This window comes from Panthera tigris, chromosome E2 (genome assembly GCF_018350195.1).
Source record: "Panthera tigris isolate Pti1 chromosome E2, P.tigris_Pti1_mat1.1, whole genome shotgun sequence".
In the NCBI taxonomy this organism is placed as follows: Eukaryota; Metazoa; Chordata; class Mammalia; order Carnivora; family Felidae; genus Panthera; species Panthera tigris.
The window spans coordinates 10333129-10357810 of record NC_056674.1 but is presented as its reverse complement, the minus strand read 5'-3'; the positions used below and the strand labels follow the sequence as shown (position 1 = coordinate 10357810).

At 53.6% G+C, this 24682-nt stretch overlaps 1 protein-coding gene across 1 annotated transcript in view; it reads left to right on the top strand.

The window, feature by feature from the left end:
- Positions 1-24462, top strand: part of ARHGAP35 (Rho GTPase activating protein 35) — a 120450-nt gene extending 95988 nt beyond the window's left edge. Inside the window, exons 4-7 of the mRNA XM_042970275.1 lie at positions 14339-14416; positions 16032-16163; positions 23131-23236; positions 24019-24462. Of these exons, the coding sequence (XP_042826209.1) occupies positions 14339-14416; positions 16032-16163; positions 23131-23236; positions 24019-24376 (674 nt within the window). The 3' untranslated portion in view covers positions 24377-24462. The remainder of the gene's footprint in view (positions 1-14338; positions 14417-16031; positions 16164-23130; positions 23237-24018) is intronic.
- Positions 24463-24682: the final 220 nt, after the last annotated feature.

The following is a 24682-nucleotide window of genomic DNA, read 5'->3' as shown; positions in this document are numbered from 1 at the left end:
TGTGTGCCTGTCCCCTCCCACTGGGTCCTTCCCAAGTGAGAGTCACTCACTGGTCACGTATGCTCATGACAAACGGCAGTAAAAGTGTTTTTATGCGGTAAGGTGAGCTCCTGGCTTTATTTCCGAGGTGTCGCCTCCATATTGTAGATTGAAAAGAGACGACCATCAGGGGTCCCTGAGTTTTATCCCTCCTCATAGAGACACGGCCTAGCGCACGTCTCTATCTCTTCCTGCGTCTTCACGGTGAACATGAGAAAGCCTCCCCGTGTTAGGGAACGCTTGGATACGTGGTTCACAGTTCTTCAGAACACCCCGGCCCAGTCTTCCCTGGAACTGCCCTCCAGAAAACGCCACCAAACTCATCCATGGAAAATGGCTGCTTAGTGTTTGGAGTAAGTAATACGCGTGTAATTTTCAGCTTCGTAACTGAGAGCAAATTACAGTGTCGCCCTGATGGGAGACAGCAAGACAAAAGGCCAAACTATTCCTTGAGCTGATTTCCTCCAGCTGTTGGTGAACTCCCAGGTTGCTTGATCTAATTGGGGAACGCTCTTTATGCCGCACAGAGCCTTGCCCAGAGAGGGGACATCTGTGGGCAGCGTGACAGGTGTGACCCTGAGCGAGTTCTTGAACGTCTAAGGCTCGGTTTCCTGGACTGTAAAATGAAGATGGAAACGGCTCCCTTGCAGGGGAGTCGTGGGTATTACGGCAGATAATGTGGGCCGAGGGCCAGTTTGGAGCTCACGTCGCCAGGGCCAGCACCGTTTCCAGGAGTCTCATTTTGTTCTCATGGCGGCCCTCTGAGATGGGCGTGATTTCCGATTTTCTGATAAGGAAAATGAGATTCAGAAAGGGAAGGTAAGAGAGCTGGGATTCTAACCCAGAGCCATTACCCTCTTAGCTGTATTGCCCCCCCCCCCCCTTTGCTAGGAATTTGAAGCCCGGAGAAGATCGTGGCCTGGCAGCTCCCGGAGCAGTGGGGTCAGGCCGGCTAATGTTGGACTCTGCTGCCTGCACCACACACCCTTCTTCCTCTCTAACCGCATCAGAGGTTTTTTATTTTCCTCCTGACATCGGATATGTGAGGTCTTTTCCAGCACCACTTCTCCAGCTCTCGGACACCAACTAGGCGTCCTACAGTTCACTTCCGACGCTGACTCCCCAGGGTTACTTACTGTAGGACTCAGCAGGTTTAAGGACTCAGTCTCGCAAGCCAGTCCTCACTTCAGACGCCATTTGCGAGTATGGAATCCCCGAGTTACCCACGCACACTTCTGTCTGACCTGCCACGAAGTCAGGGGTTCCCTCAACCTCCCCCTAGGTTCAGTAGTTCGGGCGAACGCCTCACAGAACTCTGGACGGTGCCGGACAGACCCTTACGGTTGGTTACGTGGGATGCAACTCCGGAAGAGCTGAACAGAAGAGCTGCTAGGGCATCGTACACGTGCGCTCTCTGAGTGTGCCACCTTCCCGGCACCTTGGCGTGTTCCCCAACACGGCAGCTCTCCCAGCCCTGTCGTGGAGGGGTTTTACGGAGGTGCCATTAGTTAGGCATAGTTGATTAGGTCGTTGACTGACTGTAATTGGGCTGGATCTCCAACCCCTCTCTTACGGAGGGGGGCTGAAAGTTGTAACCCCTTTAATCAAGACGCGGTCTTTGTGGTCACCAACCCCCACCGCGAAGCTGTCTTGAAGCTGTCTAGCGCTAGAGTCACTCATCAAAAACTCAGGTATAGTTAGAAAGGGCTCGTTATGAATAACAAAAGACACTCTTATCTTTAAGGAAATTCCAAGGGTTTTAGGAGCCCTGTGCCAGGAACTGGGGACAAAGACCAACTGTGTATTTCCTGTTATACGACACTGCCCCTGCCCGTCTTCCCACAGGGTGCCTAAGTTTAAGGTCTTGCCGGTGGGCTTCCTCTGCCCCTCTGAGGGCACCAGGGCCGAGGAGACAGGTGTCCTCCAAGGCTGGGAAGGAGAAGCCGGAAGGGAGCAGCCGGAAGAACCCAGCCTGGGCCAGCGTGCCCCTCCGCAGCCCGGGGAGAGCCCTGTGCTCGTGCCGCTTCTTCCCAGGTCACCGTACAAACTTTATACGCTATTAATCTCAAAGTACCACTAATCCCTTTTTAGAAGAGAGGAAACAAGTCCTGGAGTCCTTTGGGCAGAGGCCACTCGCAGCCCGTCGGAATGGAAAGGACCCACGTTCCGGCTCTTTCTTCCGTGCTTCGCACTGCTGAAGCTGTGAGCTTTGCTCATCCGACTGAACAGATTCAGAATTTTACCAAGTTCTTTAACACTTGGGAAACTGCTACCCTAAAAAAGCATCCATATTTCTATCCACGTGCATCGTAGTCATATTCTAGAGCTATCGTGGAGGAGATCTGGTGGAACTGGAGCCGTCAGATCCAGTCGGTTATTTCCCTGCCGTCAGCCCAGGTCTCTGTAGTTCTGTCTTTCAGAGAAGGCAGCTGATTTCAGTGCAGATGCTCCCATCTATCACTGTAACGGTTTAATAGGCGCAGTTACGACTTGGGTACACCAACAGGCTTTATGGAGTAATTGCCATATTTATACTGCTTTGAATTGATGATAAAGTGCTGAAATAGGTGTGTGGTTTCGTCTGCTGTGATTTTTATGGGGGTTCTGTGTTCCTTAATCTCCCCACCCCCTGTGATTCTGGGTTCGCTGGCAAGTTGCTGGCCCATAACCTAAATAGTGTGAAAACAGAGGTTTTTCCACTCTTTTTGACTGCCTCTCATGTGCCCCTTTCTCACCACCCTCCTGTTTTCTGGTCACTTGTAAGTTAAACACAGGCACTTGCGTTGTAAAAATGCCCCCATGGGGCACCTGGTGGCTCAGTCAGTTAAGCGCCTGACTCTTGATTTCGGCTCAGGTCATGATCTCATGGGTTCGTGGGATCGGGCCCCACCTCAGGCTGTGTGCTGACAGTGTGGAGCCTGCTTGGGATTCTATCTGTCCCTCCCTCTCTGCCGCTTCCCTGCTCACGCTCTGAATCTCTCACTCTCAAAATAAACAAACATGTCTAAAAACTGACTTATTTAAAAAAAAAAAAAAAATGCTCCCTTGCCGTAAAAGCAGGCAGTCGGCCCCACTTTGGCCTCTTCCAGATAAGCAGGGTTCGTGTGGCTTGTGACTCGGCGTTGCTAGCGGATTTCCTCAGGACCCAGTGCCCTGATCTGCACAGCGCGCCCTGGCAGGCCGCCTGGACAGCCCGGCAGCCAGAGAGAAGTAAAGCTTGTTTCACAGAGTAATCCTGCCCTTCCATCCAAGACAGAAATAGTCTGGGTGGAAGCCCAGATCCCCGAGACCGTTCCGACAGACCTGCCTGGCCTGGCCGTTCCGGTCGTGCCTCCCCTCTCGGCAGCGGTGAGCTCCGTCAGGCAGGCTGCTCCCCCTTAGCGAGCGGCCCGGACACACGCCGCGTTTGCTCCCACAGTCGGTTCTGCGGGCCGCCCGCAAGAGCCTCTCCGCCCCCGCCTGTGCCCCTGAACTGTCGCCTGAGGGGAGCTCTGTGGCCCTGGCCCTCGCCCTCGCTCTCGGTCCCTGTCTGTCCTTCGTGCCTACGCGTGTGCGTGTGGGAAGGGGTGCAGCCCACTGTGGGGGATCCCAGCCAAAGCCAAACTCTGGCCCCTCTCTGTAAAAGTGAACAACCCAGGGGCGCCTGGGTGGCTCAGTCGGTGAAGCGTCCGACTTGGGCTCGGATCGTGATCTCACGGTTCATGGGTTCGAGCCCCGCGTCGGGCTCTGTGCAGACACGCTCGGTGTCTGGAGCCTGCTTCCGATTCTGTGTCTTCCTCTCTCTCTGCCCCACCCCTGTTCGCGCTCTGTCTCTGTCTCTCTTGAAAATAAAAGAAAACGTTAAAAAAAAAAAAAAAAAAAAAAGTGAACAACCCAGATCGGAAAGCCACACACAGAGCAGCAGGCGACTAACCCCCGGGAGATGATAAATGAATTTATGAAGTCCCCGTGACCTCTGCAGGGACTAGTGGAGATGGGGAGCGCAGACCCTCACCCGGTGCATAAAGGAAGGTAGGGGTTGGACACAGTTGTTCATGAAACATCTTTTCCATGCTGGCCAGGCCGGAGGCTTTCTCTTTCCCACATTCCACGGTCCGGGAAGGCCTGCCAGTACGCCTGGAGGCCCGAGGCTGTCCGCTTCCTCCGTCTCTTCGACCAGAGAAACTGCACATTTAGTGTCAGGCACTTACTTCTCTTTCCCTCCATTCTGGGCCTAGTTGCTGAATGCCTTCTTCCGGTATGAGCGGCTCTGCCGAGTCCGGGTACCTAGACGGGTAATCAGAAAACCCTCCCTGCTCCCATGGCCTACTGGGGGGCCAGCACGCAGCAGATAACCTCTCGGCTGCGCGGGGACTTTCCGGCTCGCCGGTGCCCTGTAAGAAGGTGCAGAGCGAGTGGGGTGTGGGGATTGAGCACAGGCTCCGGGGCCAGACTGCCTGGGTTCGAGTGCACCCCTGCCGTTCGTCTGCCGCATGGCTCGGTCTGTCCCGCTGTAAAAGGGGCACCATAACAATGGTAGTCTACAGCTCCCGGGTTGTTACGAGGCCTTGCTGAGACGGGGCACGTAAAGTGCTTATCCCTGAGCCTGGCCCGTCGTGGAAGCACCGCGTCAATGGAAGCACTTACCGTAACACGCTTAATTTAGATCTGGGGGTCGGGGGAGCCCTCTCTGAGGGAGCGACGTTTAGCCAGCCAGAAGCAATGGGGGGAAAGGTAGAAGTAACAACCTGCAAGAAGGCCTTGCGGAGAAGGATCCGGTGCTTCCAAGCCAACACGATGGGGGGCTGGGGGGCTGGGGAGCAGGCTCGGGCGGTGACGCAGGCCACCCCACGCCACGTGCGGTATTGTGTCCTAGACGCAGAGTGGAAGGATTGCCGGCCGGTGGGGGCTACAACCCCCTTTTCTGCCTGAGGATTACAGGCCTCTCACCTATGAAGAGTGCTCGTCTTAGTGAGGAAAGGGAAACCGGGAAAGGAAGGACACCGGGCTGTGATTGGTGACATCTTTGTCCCTTTCATGGTTCATTGGGAATCAGGAACCTGAAAGAAGTTAACCTCTGCCCTCATTAATGCTTGGGAGGAATCTGCCCGTGACCTCAAGGGGCCGCTCTCCTTGGGGGCCTGTTGGAAAGGAAGTTGGCATTATATGCATGGGGCTGGGGCTGGCAGTGACACACTACCTCTGCGCTGGTTGGAGCTGTGTCTTTGTCGGTAGCGCTTTGTTTAGCCAGTGAGACCCCTCACCGTGGTGGCCCCAGCTCGCCTCAGAGCCACACTGCCGTCACCCCTGTGCCACTGGGCTTGTGCGTGTGCCGACAGAGCCACACCCGGAGCCCGAAGGATGCTCGAATTCTTGGCAGAAGGGTCTCCCAGCTGCTCCCGGCTTGGAACGTTGGTTGCTGCTTTGCTGGGTACGGTTTGCTCAGCTCGACTGTGGGTCGCACTCTCCTCTCCCCTCCATCCCGGGCTGCCCAGAACAGGCAGCATCAGCTCTAGGCTGACCTGAAGTTCACTTTGTCGGCGTGGTTTCTCAAACCCATCTTTCGGGGTCTGCATTTTCTTGAAAATCAGGAGAAAAATACAGGGCCCCTTGTTTGGCTCAGAGCAGAGTCCAGAAGCCCTCTTTCACAGTTAAATGCAGTAAATACATGGGGAGCTTATAAAGGATCAGCCAGATGCTAGAGCCATATGATGCCCCAGACCTGGTGTGATATTTTCATCTCTTTCCCCCAGATCTCTTCTCTCCCTTCCTCCTCAGCCTTGAGATTTATGACATGACTGTGTGTACGTACAATAGAGTTGGAAATTTATAAAGCCACAGTGCCTACTTGTGGGGCTAACACCCGGTCAAGCAGTCATAATAGAGTGTTAGTGGCATTCTGTCATGGGGAGAGAGGAGGTCTGGCATTGCCAGAAACAGATCTTGATTGACGAGGGAATTACCGAGGGGAGACAGCTAACAAAGGGGCGCTGGCGGGGCCAGAGTGACCCTAGTGTTCGATTAATAGAAGAGCCAGAAAATCATTCCGAGCACATCCAAAACAGGAAGGCAACGGGGAGATCTGGCGGGGACTCTTTCGTGTCATCAATAGTAGAACTGCATCGTAGGAATAAAGCAAGGACCCTTCCCATTGGCTGCTTTTTATGTGGCGAGGAGGTGGCATTTTTTCTGTGGCGCTTCCTCCTCACCCTCCAAGTGACAGATGAGAACACGGAGCGGGGTGTGAATGAAGAGATGAATGCGTAGGACTACGCAGGGGATGGAAAGTTCTCAGAGCCCATAGTGGATCGATCTGGCATTGGCAGGATGTAACCTCCATACCACATTCAAGGGAGAAGGGACCGGGGATTAGCGTTGCAGATAGTAGACCCCTTGCACAGTAATCGGAGACAGAGCCTGAGCGAGCTGGTTCAGATCCTGCCCCCACCACTGACCCAGCTCCGTGGCTTTGGGCAAATGGCTCGGCCTCACCAAGCCTCCATTTGCTATCTGTAAAATGGGAATAAGACCAATATTTACCTTAAAGAATTAGTGGGCGGATCCACTATGATAATTCTAGTGAAGAGCTGAGAAAACTGCCGGGTACATAGTAAGCCCTCAGCAAAAGTTACCTGTCATCGTTTTCTTACTGCCATTGGCCTTCCAGCGTGCCAGCCATTCGTATTCCCCCCTTGCACGTGTGTAATCTCAGTATTTGCAACGTCTCGACCAGAGTCCTTAATAAGCAGCCCTGTTTTTGACAAAGTAGCCGAAGCTCCGAGAGGTGAGTGATCTGTCCCCAGTCACCCTGCCAGCTGTGAGGCAGAGCCAGGATCAGAATCACGGTCACTTTGGTGTCGAAGCCCAGGCGTCTTTTAAAATATTTTTCTGCAGACTGGCTGGTTTGGGCTCAGCCCTCAGAACAGGCCCTGCCTCTAGGCGCCACTGCCGTCGAGGCTTGTGAAGGGTGTAGAGCAAGGAGGGGGACAACAGCAGCCGTTAAACTGCTCTTCCTCACAGCAGCGAAGGTGGGCGTGCATCCGTTCCATGGTCAGGTGAGCCGCAGCGAGGGTCAGGATTCGAGCCCGTGTCTCCCGGACAACAAAAGTCAGGTGCCCCTCCACTTGCCGGCTTGCTTTCCACTCAGATCATCCGGGTAACAGCTACTGCCTTAACCCCAAGGTCTCCCGAAAGGCACACCACTAGGCCACGGCGGGGGAGCTGTTCTGTCTGTTGTGCGGAGAAGGAAAGCCAGGGGGCCGGGACCCCACAGCTAGCAGGTCGCTTCTGCTCTTGACCTCCGTGTTCCACCGCCCCCAGCCCTTTCGTCTTCCTCCAAGGTGGGGGTGCTGCGGTGTGACCCTCAGAAGGAGAGACCACGTGTGCTGCTGGCCTGCGGCCCCAACGGAGGGCATCTTCCTCCTCCCCAGAGGTTGGCCCTCTTCAAGACCGTTTAGATTTTATGGTCGAGGGAGTTGCCTTCTCTGCCGAGTTCCCAGCGCCCCTCTGGGCTTGTAATTTAGCCCACCTGTGACTTCTTAGTCTTAGATGCATGGACGAGAAGAGTACTCTCTGTTAGATGGGTTTTCAGCCCCCAGAAAAGTCAACAAAAGTTATTTCATAGTTAAGGCCCGTCTCGTGTGGGCCACTTAGAGCACCGGCGGCACCAATTAAGTTTTTTCTAAAGGACTGAAGTGCTGAGTTTTTATACCTAAATATAGAATGTGAAAAATAAACAAGTCAGAATTTATCTTAGAAGAGGAATTGATTTGTTGCTAGAAAGGAAACTTGGGAGGAACGGAGTCCTGGTGTGAATGAGCAGAGGCAAAGCCTGACGTGGGCCGACTGCGGAAAGCCTCCTGGCCACGAACGCTGGTGCTGAGAAGTGGTGCTTGGGATCCAAGAACATAAACTCGTTTGGACATTTCGGAAAATCAGACACGTGCCCTGGCAGGAGGTGATTCGCCCCCCTCGGTTTCCAAGCTCCCAGTGTCCCTAGTGCTCCGGGTGCCAGGGAGGAGCCGGGGTCAGCAGCCACTCTGACGGGGAAATCAAGGGTGAAATCTGCTAGTTCTCGGGCCCATGGGGCGTGCCTCCTGGCTGGCATGGGCGGGCCATCTAGCCTTCTTAGGTCATCAGAGGAGTTTTGAGGAAGACCACACCTGAAAGGCTCTGGAAAGGCACTTGACTGCCATGTAGGGGCTTGGTAAATATTCAGCGAAAGAAAGAATAAGGCCCTTTTGCCTTTCTCTTTACTATTTTTTAACATTTTTATGAAAGTCATACATGGCTGTGGGTAAAGTTTAATACATTAAAGGCTTGCTCACGTTACGAAAAAGCAGCGGTTTAATACTTTTGAAAATGCTTTGTTTCCAAAGTATCCAGTATTTATTTTGCCTTGTACATATTGCCTCCCAGTTTTATTGAAACGTCGAATTTAGGAGTCTGAGATCTTCAAGGTCTGGGTCATCTTCTACAGTAGCGGTTATCAAAATGGATGGTTGCCCGACCGGCAGCGTCCGCACTGTCCGGAAATGTGCTAGAGATCCACGTTCCGGATCCCGCTCCGGGCTGATGTTGTCGGAATCTCTGCGGCAGAGCCCGGGCGCCTGTATTGCAGCCGGCCTTCCCAGGGGTTCTGACGCGTGCTCAGTTTGCAGAACTGGTGATTTAGAACAGGGTAAAAGAACGCAGACTCTAAAAGTCAGGTGGGGTTGAGGTCACAGCCCAGCAGCTCTCTGACCTTGCCCGTCTTACTTTACCTCTTAGTCTCTGCATTCCCGACTGTACGATGGGATCGGTAATAATCTCTCTGAAGAGGCTGTTGTTAGAACTAACGTAAAAATGCACAGCAAGCGCTTGGCATCGTGCACCTCACACGTAGTAAGCATCCAGTGGGCGCTTTGGTATTGTTGTTGTTAGCTATCTTCCTAGACCAGGTGGTAATATTTTTAAACAGAAACCCTTGACAAATGGCTGTCCGGTGAAGAGGGAGCTCAGAAGCTCTGGCCCAGGCCAGCGAATGTCAGCTGTAGGTATTAGATTGTTATTTCATATATTGAGAGAACGTTTCCCTTCCTGCAGTTTCCATTCTTAGTCGTAGCCCTGTTCTCCAGAGCAGTTGGACAAGACTGTTCACGTAGCAGTTGTTGAGGTATTTGAAGAGAGTGACCTAGGCCATTCTGAACTTTCCCTTGTTCTATTCCCAAAAATTAGCTTTAATGGAGAAGATATCTGAAGGGCTTTTTCAGATAGGACTTTTTTAAAAGGAAAGAAAAAGGACTGTAGGTGAGGCCCTGCTTTGCTAGCGGGTCTTTGGAGATTTCTGGTGTGCGGAGACGCCTCAGAGTTGAGGTTGAAGCTTCTCAAGCAGACTTGCGGGCGTGGAATGGATGTGTCATCGGGGCACCGCTGGCAAGGGCTTTGCTTCCTGCTGGCAGGCCTGAGCCACAGGCGCCCCCCACCCCCCCAGGAGTGTTTCTGTGTGGGTCCCGGGAGGCGCAGCCCGGGGAAGCCGGTCCTGCTGTGTCAGGGGCCGTGGTTCTCAGCTGTATCGCTAGCCCTGGGCTCTGTTTCGGTAGCGGCCTTTGTGGTGTTTGCAGTCTGTTCTGAGCTTTTGTTTTTATTTAATTGATGTCTGATTAGTAGCTGTGAAAAATTGTGGTGGCCAAGCAGATGATACCTTTCCTAAATTATGCTGTGGCGTTGTGTAGGGCAGCAGCAGAATTGCTATTTTAAAATGGCATTTCGTAAAATAAACACGTGTCCCGATTACAGGAAATACTAAGTTGATGATGAATTGACGCTGCGGAGCTGGCCTTGCGCTTGTAAATGCCTCCACTCTCGTGATCGTCCATCTAGTGAGGTTTCAGCAGGCCCACGCCTCGGATAGTTTCCAGAGAGCTGATTTGCAGCTTGTTTTCTGCCCTCCGGTGCTGGGGCAGGTGGCCACAAGGAGACAGCGCAGAGGACTTCTCTCCACGCTGGAGGTCAGAGTGGCCAGAAGATGGTGAATGGCCTGAGGCTGTCAGGATCTTCCGCAGTTCCTACGGGGCCTGTCCACACCTGGGGCTCAGACCAGGGCATTGCCACATTCTTGAGGGACTTTTAAGGCCCTGCCATTTGTGCCGTTGTTTCCTGTGTGCTGGAGGGAGCTGATATTCAGATAAAGGGAAGAGTATGTAGAAAGTAGGTTGTATTTTCAGCCTATAGGAGGTGAAGCCTTGTGCCTGCTGACACATAACACAGGGCTTGCCAAAACGTTAAAGTGTGGATGATTGTGTGTGTGTGTGTGTGTGTGTGTGTGTGTGTGTCTGTCTGTGTGTGTGTCTGTCTGTGTGTGTGTCTGTGTGTCGTATGTGTGGTTACCTGGGATGTGAAATAGGTACAAAGTTTAAATATGTCTGAGACGCTTTGGAAAAGTCACTAAGAAGAAAAGAGACCATTGGAAATTTACTAGGTCCATCCCTGACTCTGACCTTTGGGGGTTGACAGCATTAGGGGATGTGCCATCTCAAAAGCGACCCAGAATGGCGAGGACCAATGGACTTCACTCAAGTGTGGCCTGTCTTCTGCGGGGAAGACTGTGGTCTGGACCCCAACCTGTTGGATAGATGCCAGACATCTTCCGGAACAGCACTGAGGCAGAAGGGTGACAGAGGTCCTGGACTTGGGCTTCTTATCATCTGTGCAGTTTGGGGCGAGGATTTCACCTTTTAGAATCTTCCTTTTCTCATCTGTGTTGTCACTGTCCAGCAGCTCCTACCATAAGGGCTGGAGGGTTCAGGGGCGTCATCGTTTATTGAGTGAGTGAGTGAGTGAGTGAGTGAGTAGGTGGATGTGGTGGGGAAGCACCCGGCTCAGTGCACAACATAGAGACACTCCAGAAACGTCAGTGCCGAAAGGGAGGCAGTGAGCAAGGTTGCCGAGCGGGGTTCGTCTGGGGCCTCAGGTTTGGAAAGTGTACGTACTTCTCCCTCCCCACAAATGCAGTGAGGGCAGCTCCTTTGTAGCCAGGCATTGCAAGGTAGGGTGTCCTTACGGCTGGCCCGTTAACCCCCTTTTCTCTGGGGTGAAAGGCCTATGTGCAGTTAACAGCTTTTAAGCCAGAGAATTGATGACTCTTGCTTCGATGTTCTTTAGAGTTCACCTGCTACTGTTGTGGGGCCCCAGAAATAGGCTGCTGCTTTTATCTTGCCTGATGGGTGCCTCTCCAGAGGCAGTAATTACGGTGATAACTGACATTGAGACACTTGGCTCTCAGGAGCTCACTAATTGACTTCCGGGCCTGGTCCCGTCTCCACTGCCCACACTGCCTTCTGGTGTTGGCTCCGGGGCACATCCTCAGGGCCCCTTCAGCTAGCCAGGGTTGCTCGAAACCGTAGTCTTCAGGAGGGGCCAGGCTTGGTTTAGCCATGAGATCCCACTCTGCTCTTCACTGTGACTTCCTCGTCCTTTAGAACTGTGGTCTCAGGGGCACAGCCGTGGCCTCTCCTTCCCTGAGTTGAGGACAGTGGAGGCAGTAGCCAGGGCCTGGACTCCACTTTAACCTGAGCGGTGCTTCCTGTGCCGAGGGGTTGAGAGCTGAAGGGTGGGGTGAGTCAGTCTCTCACCTGATCCTTTGTGTTCTTCTGTATTACTTAACTACATTTTAAGATTTTTTTTCCTTACCTAACGCTGTATATACTAAATCAGTTATAAAAGGATCACAGAGCTAAGTGAAAAAAAAAAAAATTATAAAAGAACAAGAAAGAAATAGAGAGTACCTGCTCTAAAAATAGGAAAAGCTGTTCAAAGGTAAAAACAAAGGGAGACATCCGGGCGCCTGGGTGGCTCAGTCAGTTGAGTGTCGGTTGACTCTTGGTCTCAGTTCAGGTCATGATCTCTCAGTTCGTGAGATAGAGCACCTCATCAGGCTCTCTGAACTGATAGCACAGAGCCTGCCTGGGATTCTCTCTCTCTCTCTCTCCTCTCTCTCTCCCTCTCTCTCTCTCTCTCTCCCTCTCTCTCCCTCTCTCTCCCTCTCTCTCTCCCTCTCTCTCCCTCTCTCTCTCCCTCTCTCTCCCTCTCTCTCTCTCTCTCTCTCTCTCTCCCCCTCCCTCCCTCCCTCCCTCCCTCTCTCTCCCTCTCTCTCCCTCTCTCTCCCTCTCTCTCCCTCTCTCTCCCTCTCTCTCCCTCTCTCTCCCTCTCTCTCCCTCTCTCTGCTCCTCCACTGCTCGGGCTGTCTCTCTCAAAATAAACAAACTTTTAAAAAAATGTCTAAAGACAAAGGAAGACTGATAAAGAAACAGACTGGTCCTGAAAACCTAAAAATTTTAAATTACATACCTCAAAAAATTCATTATACATATTTAGAAGACACATAACAAAAAGGGGGAATGTTGTAACATTAACATAGTTCCTTACTATTCAGAGGCCTCTTTCAAGTACACAGTGAGAGGGACCACTCGTAAAAAATGAACAAGAATGACAAGAACAGGGGCGCCTGGGTGGCTCAGTCGGTTAAGCGTCCGACTTTGGCTCAGGTCATGATCTCACAGTTTGTGGGTTCGAGCCCCACGTCGGGCTCTGTTTTGACAGCTCAGAGCCCGGAGCCTGTTTCGGATTCTGTCTCTCCCTCTCTCTCTGCCCTTCCCCTGCTCATGCTGTCATGCCCAATCTCTCCCCTCCTCCCCCTCTCTCTCTCTCCCCCCCACCTCTCAAAAATAAATAAACATTTTTTAAAAATTAGGGACACTTGGGTGGCTCAGTCGGTTGAGCTTCCGACTTCAGCTCAGGTCATGATCTCACAGTTTATGAGTTCGAGCCCTGTGTCGGGCTCTGTGCTGACAGCTTAGAGCCTGGAGCATTCTTTGGATTCTGTGTCTCCTTCTCTCTCTGCTCGCGCACACGCTCTGTCTCTCTCTCTCTCTCTCAAAGATAAATATTAAAAAAATGTTTTTTAATAAAAAAAAGAATGACAAGAACATGAATAGGAAATTCACAAAGTAAGAAACACACATTGCCAAGAATCTGTTAAACTTACTAGCTTTCCAGAAAACAGAAGAAACATAATTGTGGGGTATTTAAACAGAAAAAAAAAAAACTCAGGAAAAACTAAATGATTAACAATAGGACTGTTTTTAAAGTTACTGTATACTTTGATGTCTTTAAAAGCATGTTGTAAAGAATAGTTAATGATTAGAATAAGCTCACAACATAACTTTGTAAGTGAGAAGGTCAGGTTAAAACACAGCATTATCTCCCATTTAAAAAAAAAATTTTAAATTAAAACTCAAGGGGCACCTGGCTGGCTCAGTCGGTAGAATAAGGAACTCTTATTCTCGGGGTTGTGAGTTCAAGCGCGACGTTGGGCAAGGAGCCTACTTTAAAAGAAAATTAAGGGGGCGCCTGGGTGGCTCAGTTGGTTAAGCGTCCGACTTTGGCTCAGGTCCTGATCTCACAGTCTGTGAGTTCGAGCTCCACGTCAGGCTCTGTGCTGACGGCTCAGAGCCTGGAGCCTGTTTCAGCTTCTGTGTCTCCCTCTCTCTTTGACCTTCCCCCGTTCATGCTCTGTCTCAAAAATAAATAAACGTTAAAAAATTTTAAAAAATAAAATAAAAAGAAAAAGAAAAGAAAATTAAGGGGCACCTGGGTGGCTCAGTCGTTTGAGCACCCAACTTCGGCTCAGGTCACGATCTCACAGTTCGTGAGTTTGAGCCCCACATCTGGCTCGCTGCTGTCAGTGCAGAGCCTGCCTTGGCTCCTCTGTCCCCCTCTTTCTGCCCCTCCCCTGCTCGTGCTCTCCCAAAAATAAATATTTTTAAAAGTTTTTAATTAGGGGCGTCTGGGTGTCTCAGTCGGTTGAGCGTCCGACTTCGGCTCAGGTCATGATCTTGCGGTCTGTGGGTTCGAGCCCCGCGTCGGGCTCTGTGCTGACAGCTTGGAGCCTGGAGCCTGCTTCCCATCCTGTGTCTCCCTCTCTGTCTGACCCTGCCCTGTTCATGCTCTGTCTCTCTTTGTCTCGAAAGTAAATAAACACTAAAAAAAAACTGTTTTGAAGTTTTTAATTAAAGTACAAGAATATACATCAAAATGTGGACAAAAATTATCTTTAGCTGAGGCATTTCTCTATTATTTTAATTTTTACAAAAAATATTTTTAAATATTGAAGTAAAAACGAAAATGGGGGAAGTGGGTTGAAGCATCTAGGAAAGTCTGTGCTTCGCCCTCTTCCTCCCCCGTGTGGGCTCCTCACGGAATCGCCCCGTCTTTGCTCAAGTCCAGTCCTGCTCATTCTCTGCACTCCCTGCTCCTAAGATACCTGTTTGTTTCTCCTCAGGACTGAGCACAGAAGGGATCTACCGGGTCAGCGGGAATAAGTCGGAGATGGAGAGTCTGCAGAGACAGTTTGATCAAGGTGAGGCCACAGCCTGGCTGAGCATCGGAGGCTCGAGCCGGTCAGGGCGGACGGGACGGCCAAATTGCCGGGGTGTCCTGCCGCGCACAGCCCCGGAGCCAAGAGGTGCTGGCTCTTGGTGACTGGTGACTGAGAAAGAGAAAGCATTTGGCCCCAGTTAGCCTTCCCTCCGAGGTCACACTGCCACTCGGAGGGGAGGGGAACGAGCCCTGCCGCCAGACGGAAGCATTCCCCGCGCCGAACCCGAGTCAGCCCGCTGCTCCCCCGTGTCACCGTCCACTGACCGTATTCCAGGTCACCTCTCGAGGTGCCTTGCTTCTCTCACCCTGGGAAGGGCAACGTGTGCCTCCGTCACCTCTCAAGGGCCTTGCTTCCCTTGCCCTGGGCCCCCGGGGCGTAATTGCAGGCACATAATCTGAAGTTGGGTTGCAGCAATAGTCCCGTTTTGCCAACCCCAGGAATACCCTCAGCTATGACTCCCCTCCTCGCAGAGTCCCTGCACGAGAGAGACAAAGCGAGGGAACGTTTATGATCAGCTGAGCGTTGGGACCCAGACTCCCAAAGCTGAAGTCTCATGAGTTAGACTGGCTCTTGGCCGGGACTCCTGTCTCCAAAGCTGGGTCTCAGAGGTCTGAAGCCAGAGAGCTAAACTCTAAGTCTTAGAACTGAGCACACTGTGGGCTGAGAAGTCACACCCACTGGTGCCAGAAGCAAACGAGCCAAAGCAATGAAACTTCTCAGATGTCACCAGCCAGAGAGGAAAGTAAGCTGAGGATCAGAGTAGGGTCCAACCCAGCGTGTGGCTGGGCCTGAGGAGACCAAGCCAGATTCTGAAGCCAGGCAGCCTGTGTGGGCGTGTGGGACAGAGCAGCGGCCAGGGGCAGGCCCCCAACCCCGCCACGGCCAGCCGGTTAGCCAGCAGTGCGGGGAGGGCACGCACTAAGGAATCTTGCAGGATGGGAGGCCTGACGTCAGCACGAGGGTAGAGCCACATACTCCATTACGTACATGTATATATGCAAGAATCTGTTAATGGTTTCTACCGCCCCAAATGGAAATAGCTAGTGTCTAACAGTAGATGATTTCTTGTAAATCGGGAATGTAATAAAGCATTTAAGGAAAAGTGAAGGCACAGAGGTCATTGGTTTCATAAGCTGGGAGGGGCAGAGGGAGAAAGAGGACTCTGCTCACCCTGCCACCTTAAGGAATAAGGATGGAGTTGAGATTATTGGTAACATTCTGTAACCCACCGTGAAAAGTGAGCCAACCTTTTAGGAAAGTCCTTTGATTTTCCAAGGGGGTGGGGGGCGGGGGGGTGTAAGGAAAAGGCAGGACAGAAGGAGGGGGTGAAGCTGCTTTATTCAAAGGATGACCTTGGAAGGAGGCATTGGGTGTTCAGCCTCTGTCTGCGAATCTCACAGCTTTTTTTTTTTTTTAGCAGGGAATGCCACCTCCTGTTCAGTCTTTGATAATCCTGAGTCCCTGCCCAGGCTCCAGGCCAGCCCTGGGCAGCATCCCAGGGTCTTCGAGGTTTCTCTGCCTTTCTCCAAGCACTGAGTTTTCCTTTTGCTTCTTTCCAGCTTAGACTGACCTCACTCTCCCAACTTCCTTTCAGACCACAACCTGGATTTGGCAGAGAAAGACTTTACAGTGAATACCGTGGCTGGTGCCATGAAGAGCTTTTTCTCAGAGCTGCCAGACCCCCTGGTCCCGTACAACATGCAGATTGATCTGGTGGAGGCACACAGTGAGTACTGGTAACCCAGCCCGGCTCGTGGGCCCAGGCAGCACTCCAGGCTGACTGTGTTTGTTGAACTAAGGGAGAGGAGCTGAGCATCAGTAGAATGAGTCCTGTGCTCAGGGAACAGACACTCTGGCTCTTAGAGCTGAGGTTGGAAGGATATAAGGACAGGGAACTAACTAAGGATGATGCCGTAGGGGCTTGTAGATCAGCCCCCACCCCTCCCACCCCTGCCTTTGTAGACCAGAGATGCTTTTCTAAGCATTCTAGCAAAATCGTTGCAGGTTCCCCCAAAACTCCATCACTTACTAGCCTGGTTTTGTAGCAGACTTGGGTCAAATCTGCTCCTATGCTTGTTCAAAGTGTAAGCGTGGTCGACACAATGTTCCCTGACCCTTAGTTTCCCTACAACACTGTCCCCGCTCCTATTTATGAAATATTAGGAGAGACCTTGAGGCAGGGCGGTAAGAGACCTGTTAAAGGGGGCGGGTATTTCTTTTCCCCTCTGCTTGCCCATCCCTCTTACAAGGAAGTTAGCATGTAGTCTGGGGCCAGCCCACCTCTGGGGGGAAAGGGATGGTTCCAGTTGCCCTGACCAGATGATCAATGGCCGGGGGGGTGGCAGGTCAGCACCTCTGGTTTTTTGTTTGTTGTTGTTGGTTTTAATTTTTTTAATGTTTATTTATATTTGAGAGAGAGAGAGTGAGAGCGAGCAAGCGGGGGAGGGGCAAAGGGAGGGAGACAGAATCCAAAGCAGGCTCCAGGCCCTGAGCACAGAGCCCTACACGGGGCTCCAACTCACAAGCCATGAGATCATGACTTGAATAGAAGCCGGATGCTTAACCGACTGAGCCGCCGGGTGCCCCAGCACCTCTGGTTTTAATGGCGACCTTTGTGAGCCATCCTGCCCGCCCTGCCAGCTGTTTCCACCCTGACCTGCTTCTCTCAGGAGGCATCTGTCCACCCGATTGGGAGCCTTCCCTCCGGGCAGCCTTTCCCGGACTTCGTGTAGTACCACAGCTTCCCACCTTGTGGCACTTTTTACCTTTTTTAGTCAGAGGCATCCTTCCTGCTGTGCAGCTCTGGTGGGCCGGGACCCCCAGAAGGAGCCATCGCCGCGCAGCTGCAGAAGGGAGTGTCTTGGCCGGTGACCATAGAGGTGGGGAAGAGGAAAAGGAGCCACAGGACTTTAGTCTCATCTCATCAGTGCCCAACTCAGAAGAGGGAGTTTCAAGCAAGCATGGTTTACTCACAAGGCTGGTGGTGTAGGCAGAAATTTGGGGGCAGTCGCAAATCAGGGTTTTAAGTCTTAGGTCACAGATTCTTAGTGGCTTCAGGAAATGGACGTGCCGACAAAAGCCCACCCCTGAAATGTGAGGGTGCCCAGGTCAGAACCTGGCTGCTGCCAGAACTGCGGGACCCCTGGGGTCACCTTTCCATGGTCTACGTACTCCGCGGTGCTGACTTTCACAACCTGGGTGCCACCTTTGCCTTGCTTTATCCTCATGGTCTCGGTGGATTGAAATCTCTCACGGCTCCTGATCTTATCCAAGCCCATCACGGATGGGGCAGGAGCGCATGGTTCTGGGGCTGTCGTAGGGTTGCCGGGCCTTCTTTCCCACCTGCTTTCTCTGGATAGGAGTCCGGGTTTCTCCAAGATGAGTTGGGTGGGGACAGGTGCCAGCTTCTGCTCTGATCCTGCTGTCCAAAGACTCCTCCAGCAGGCTCCAGGCTGGCCCAGATGTGAACCACATAGGAAATCTCTATGTGGAGCCAGCTTTCTCTCCACCTAAGCTTTCTCTTGGCGGAAGTTGGGGAGAAAAGGTGTGGGCTGGTACTCCCCTCCTGGAGCCGGTGGATTCCTGTCAGCATTTGTCTTGACTTGGCGCCATCTAGAGGCTTGTAGAGTCCTGGCACCTGACAGAATCCCATTGTCTCTGCAGGAACTGCTAACATAGCATCTTTTTGTTTTTGGAGGGGTGTGGGGGGGCAGGAGAAGGAGGTGTTATTGATAGAGAATCAGCTGCCCTTCCTACAGCAGCTTCCCTAGTCTCCACTGCTGAGAAAGGGAGCCCCTTGCTGCAGCAGCCTGGAAAAGGGTGGAGATTTCTGCTTCCTCTTCCCATTGTGTGTTTCCTGTGCCCGAGCCAGTCAGCTGGGGTTCCGTTGTCTTGAACCTGGGGGCAGGAGGGTGGAGAGGATCTCGCTGACATGGCACCTTTCAAGGCCACAGCAGTTGAGTGAAGGTGGGCTGTGTATGTCCTGGGGTGGCTTTAACCAGGGGCACCAAGTAGGCAGTACCAGTGTTAGTGTTAAGGGACATTATGAAACGAAGATTCTCAAGCCCAAAAGTAGCTATTCCCAGCCTGGCTGGGTTTCCATGGCAACATCAACTTGACCAGCTCTTCCCACTTAATACCTAAGAGCTGTTGTGTCTGTGTGTTCAGGGCTTGAGAATGGTTTCAGATTCCATCACAACAGATATCAAGGTCACTATCAAATTGTTTTGTTAGCTGCAGAATTTCACAATATTGAACATTGCTGAAAATGTGTGCACAAATAGAGGTTTTTGTGATTATTTACCATTTATCTTCCTACCACACTCAAGGTGATGTGTGGGTGATTCAGAAATGAGTGACGGTAGCATCCGTCACCCACACTGCTGGGGAGTGGCACGCTGGGGCTTGACCTTCCATGCAGAGACGTCGTCCCTGCCCTGCCAGGGTGCATACGTTAGTTACCTGCCAGACAGAATGAAGCCAGCTGAGCTGGAAGGGTAGAAAATGCAGGGTGGAGGGCTTTGTGGAAGAGATGGCACCTGAGCTGTGGCTTCAGGGAGGACCAGGATTTCAGGAGGCAGAGAAAAGGGCTTTGGGTTCCCTGTTCATCTCACACGCGCACCTCATCCTGGCCCTCGCCAAATATTGTCATTCGTTCTTGCCCCACGTCTTCCCCTCCTCCTCTTATGACACCGCCAGCCTCACCACCACCTATTTAGAGCCCCTCCGGTCCAGCCAGTCCTGTCCTAGGTCCTTTATGCCAGAGGGACCTAAAGCTAGTTCTGTCTTGGTCTAGAAGTTCTGAGCCTAAGGACCTTTGGCTCCGGGGCCTCATTAGCCCCGTAACTACTTGTAAAGCTCCATTTGTGCAGTTTAGTGTACAGAGAAGACCAGCAGCTTCCATCAGATTGTCAAAGGGATGTGGGACCCAAGTGGTTCAGGGCACTGGCTCCCGTCTTACCATTCCCACTGGGAGACGGGGTGCCTTACAGCTAGAGGTGGTAAACATCCTGGGATCGTGCCTCCTCTTGTCTGTCGAGATAGCTGCTTAAGGTCACGGGGGTGTTCCTCGCTCACATCCTGGCACGTACCAGGCCCTGTGTGGGACAGGGACAAATGGCAGTAGACAGAGGAGTGTGTAGTCCCTGCCTCGGTCTGGCAGGGTAGGAGGCATGGAACAGGTTACTGCAGGGTCACGCCTCCCGGAGAGAGATACCCGGAATCTTCCATTCCAAGCCCGGCGGAGTGAAATCTTGGCCTTGGACTCGTTTTGTACCTGAGAGAGAGGTAGAGGGTGCATGCTGTACGTGCCTGCATGCTTCACTGAGAGGGTGCTGTGACCTTGAGCCACTTTTTTCCTCTTCTGGTGGTGCAGGTGTGCGAGATGGTCGAAGGCCATCAGATTTTCCTCCAGGCACTGTGTGGGGCGGCAGCAGGTCCAAGCCTAGAGCCTGTCTGATGGCCTGGGGTGACGTGGGCAGCAGGGTGGCACGGCCAAGGCAGGAGCTGTGTGTGGGATCGAGATCCCTGACAGCAATTTGTGTGACCTTGGGCCCGTATTCTTACTTCTCTGAGCCTTAGTTTCTCTGTATACTGTGAGGGGTGTGGCGAGCTAACCTCTAGGCTGTGGCCTCTGGCTGTCCCCTTCTCTTCCTCCCGAGTTCTTAGGGTATGTATTAGTTCTAAATTGGTTCTAAATCGCCTGGTCTGTGTAAAAATTTTGCCTTGGTTCAGCTGGCCTGAAAATGCCTCTTCTGAACCCGTGTTGCCGTCTCCATCAGCTGAGACCTCATTTCACAAGTATGACATGTTAGCTGGGGGGGTCCTTGCCCTGTAGAGGGCCCCTCACCACCCGAGTCGTCCTTCAAAGAGGATCTGAAGCCGGAGAGCGCTGCGGCCTGGCAGAAGGCAGGGGACCCGGAGCAGACGTAGGGGACCGGGAGACGGAGCCTGTGCCCGGCCGCCCTCCCCCCACCGGTCTTACGTCCTTGGCGCTGCCTCTTGGCCTCGCCCCAGCCAGCGCGTAGGGTGAGCCTAGTGCGGTGAGGGCTGCACAGACAGCCGCTCCGAAGCTGCCCCGCTAGCACTCTGGCCTGTGCAGAGGAAGAAATCACTGGCGTCCCGAGCACCGGGAAGAAGATTCGCTTGCTTGAGGGGGGGAGGTGAGCAAGATGAAGTCAGAAGGTGGTCAGCAAGATGGGTCGTGTTTTTCGTGAGACAGACAACAGAGGGCCGGGCCCTGCACCGAGAGGCTTCCTGTTGTCTCCTTGACGTCCTTGCTCCTCCCGCCAAACCCTGTGCTCCCCAGCACTCGTGAGCACCTGCACCCTGAAGCTGGCTGGAGAAAGGGAGGGGAAGCATGAGTAGGGGGGACCATCTAGGTCTTCGTTGGGCACCTTGCTGCCGCACCACGTGGCATTCCTGAGGAAGGGGTGTGAGTTACTATCGAGGCAGCCTGATACCCCCCCCTCTGCCTGCCCCCCCCTCCTCCCCCCCTCCTCCCCCCCCCCCCTCCTCCCAAGGAAGACCGAGGGAGCCAGCATCCCTGTGGCACCATGGATGGGAAGGAGAAGACCGGCACCTGTCACTCCAGCCCCGCTTCCTGCCTCTAGTCAGGATGGCAGAGACCCGCTTTTGGGTGAAGGCGCCCTAGGGGTCAAGTGCCTGATGAAAACACACAGCTGCGTTTGTGCCGCACCGGCGCCCAGCAGACACCTGGGCCGGGCTTGCATCTGTAAGGGGGCGCGATCGCTTTTTTATGAAGTGAGATTCTGAGCCCTGCCTGTGCTTCTCAGGTGTCAGGACGATCGCGCATCCTCCCTAGAGCAGTGTACTATTTTTAAGTAAACTTTTTGCTGAAGTTTAACAGTAAAAAGTATTTGAAATTCAAGGCCGGAGACAAAGCGTGCTCTCAAGGTGGAACCCTTAAAATAAATCTTAGGCGCAGAGCAGTGAAGGTGATAGTGACCCCACCCAGTTCGCTCCCTTGGCTTTTCAATCATTTTCTAACAGACAGACGCTATCAAAACACTGTTGTTATCAAGTCCCAATCTTGAGTCCTAAAACTCCCCAGTTTCATGACCGTGAGCCTACCGGCAAAAGCTCTGGGTCGCTCCGGCCCTGCCTGTCTCTGTGGCCTCCCTTCCCGCTGCTTCCTGACACTCGGACCGCCTCCAGATGCTTACTGTGTGTGTGCTGTTCCTTTCACAGTATGGCATCACCATCCCCAGCCCCTTTTACAGACAAGGGCCTGACACTCACATGTGTCACTCACCCAAGATCCCACAGCTGGCGGGTGTCAGGGACAGAATTTGTGCCCAAGACCGTGTGGGTTGGGTTTGGCTCTGTCCCACCGCACGGCCCTGGCCCCCTGCCCCTTGCCACCCCCCACTACCGTTCATGCACCACCTGTCCTTCCTCGCCCAGCTCGAGCCAGGCTCCTCCTGTGCTTCCCCAAACCGTGACCCTCTAGGGGCAATGCCTACCGCGGAGGTTCTTAACTTGGAGGCCACAGGCTTCCTAAGGAATGTGATGGATTTGGGCGAGTCCGTGAACTCCAGAGGTCGTAGACAGGGTTGTACATGGCCTATCTGGGGAGAGGTTCTGGAACTCACATCCAGCCCAAAGGAGTCTGTGCCCCCAAACCAGTCGGGAACCATCGTATTTTTTTAGCGATCCCCCCCATTCATCCACCCCCATAAGTATGGGATAGCTGTTATCTCTTCCTGGGCCCTACTCTAGTTTTTCTGAGTGCTAGAGATCACCTTCAGTTCTAAGAAGTAGCCACAGGGGGATCTTTCCATGCTCGAAGAAATCTGTCTAGGCTGGCTCTCCTAGCCAAGATAAGCCGGGCGTATTCAGGGAAGGGAGGTGGGATCCCAGGAAACACGATATCCACAGCCAGTCAGTGATGATTGAGTCTCAGCTCCGTCACCTCTCTGGGTATGAGATTCCTTATCCCTCAATAGGGCGACAAGCCCCTTCCTCGTAGGACAGCAAAGACTTGCTGAACCAGGCCTGGTGTGGATAAGCCCTTACTCGAGTTAGCTTGTTTTCACACTCCCACCACATTAGGATTCCATGATGGGCAAAGTGTGGGTGGTGGTGGGGGAAAGGGGTGCATAGGCCCTTTGATGAACTGCATGAGAATTCCCCCACTGTTTCCATCGGCTCCTCCGATAGGGGGATGTGTAGAGGGTCCTTGTGTCTCTAGGGAAAGGACAGAGCCCTGGTCTTGTGACAGACTCCCTCCCTAGACAGTCTGTGGGCGTGGGTGGGTGGCAGTGCTCACCCGTCTGCTCAGGAAGCACGTGGGCTTTCTGCACCGGGATTCCTGTCTCCGGGGGCAACCGGATGAGCGAAGAATGGTGTTCTGTATGGGGAGTCTGTGTGGATCGTTGAGTCTCGGGTGGTGGGGGGGCCAGGAAGCCCCGGACGCACAGTGCTCCCCTTCAGCAGGGGCCTGGGACCCCGAGGTGGGCCCGGTTGCTGGGTCGGTGCCACCGCCAGGTGTGCCCGCTGTGGGCACAGACTTTTGGGGGGAAGAGTGGGGCTGACCTGGTGTAAGAGCCCTGGGCCACCCCTAGGCGGCCCCCGGCCCACCAGTCTCACCACCCGCCCAGGACTGCCATCTCTCGAGCCCGCAACACCCACCAGCTGTGGCCATGGAAGTCTTTGGTTTTCTCTTTCCTCAGAAATCAATGACCGGGAGCAGAAGTTACATGCCCTTAAGGAAGTACTCAAGAAATTTCCAAAGGAAAACCACGAAGTCTTCAAATACGTCATCTCTCACCTGAACAAGTAGGTGGCCGGGCTTGCCCTCGGGTCTTCCCTCCACCTGAAATGGCTAGTCAGGGGCCGGGCCGGTGAGCAGCAGCGTGACGCAGAGCAAGGCCCTGTCCTCAGCCTGGCAGTGATAGGGCTGCCGTCTCCCTCCTCAGTAGGCCACGTCTGGCTCACCAGGGGCATCCTGGGGTCTCGACTCCTCCTCCCATGTCCGTCCTGCTTCTGTCTGAGAGGCCCGTGTGGCCTCGGGCATGCCCAGGGTCCTCCGCGGTATGTGACAGAACACTGCCAAGGTACGTGTGCTGTGAAGAAGCTCGAACTCGTCGAGTACGTGCAAGAGTGTGGGCAGGAAGCCTGGAACTGTTTCCCGGATTTATGTACAGACAGAGTAGGTTGGTTTTCCAGGCAAACCTGTTCTTCTCTCGCCAGAGTGGTGTTTGATGGGGTTCCTACTCCCTCTCGATGCAGCCAGAGCAGTGTCACGCACTTTGAGGCCCGGGCGATTGTCCCTGAGGCAAGACCTCAGAGTCACTCCTCGGGGGCTGGCCCTGTGGCGACACCGAAGCAGAGGACCAGCCCTAGAGGGTCTCCGACCTCGACTTCCAGGCCAGGCCCGGGAGAGCTGTGCTCGGGCCTTTTCTCTGTTCAGGCTATAGACGGGCAGGCGGGCAGAGCGGTCTGGGGTGTCAGTGAGCACGAGCACACATGGGACAGGGCAGGGTCCCTGCTGGCAGAGAGCCTCATCTGGGGCCCCCTGCCCTGTGGAGCCCTGACCGTGAGTTTGGTGTCACCCACAGAGTCAGCCACAACAACAAGGTGAATCTCATGACCAGTGAGAACCTCTCCATCTGCTTCTGGCCCACCTTGATGAGACCCGACTTCAGCACCATGGACGCCCTCACGGCCACGCGGACCTACCAGACAATCATCGAGCTCTTCATCCAGCAGTGCCCCTTCTTCTTCCACAATCGGCCCATCAGTGAGCCTCCCGGTGCCACGCCCAGCTCCCCCTCCGCTGTGGCTTCCACCGTCCCCTTCCTCACCTCCACACCTGGCACGAGCCAGCCGTCACCCCCCCAGTCGCCTCCACCCACGCCCCAGTCTCCCATGCAGGCCCTGCTCCCCTCCCAGCTGCAAGCCGAACACACGCTGTGAGCCACCGAGGCCTGGGGCCAAAGGTGACCTTCTCTCTTCCGCGGGGCGGCATGCGGCCTTGAACAAAACCCGGTCCACTGGGGTAGGAGTGGGGAGAGTGTCCCCTCTGCCCTGTTACCTTCTCAAGACCTCAGCGGTAGCACCAGCCCCAGTCCACACCTTGTGCTGGGCCATCAGGCTCCCCGAGCCCAGCGCTGCAGACCCCGGAGCCGGCCGTAGGCAGCAGCCAGAGGGCGCCCTGCTCTCTGACTTGGACCTTCTTGAGGACTGAACTGGCCAGGCAGTGGCCCCCGTGACCCTCTACAC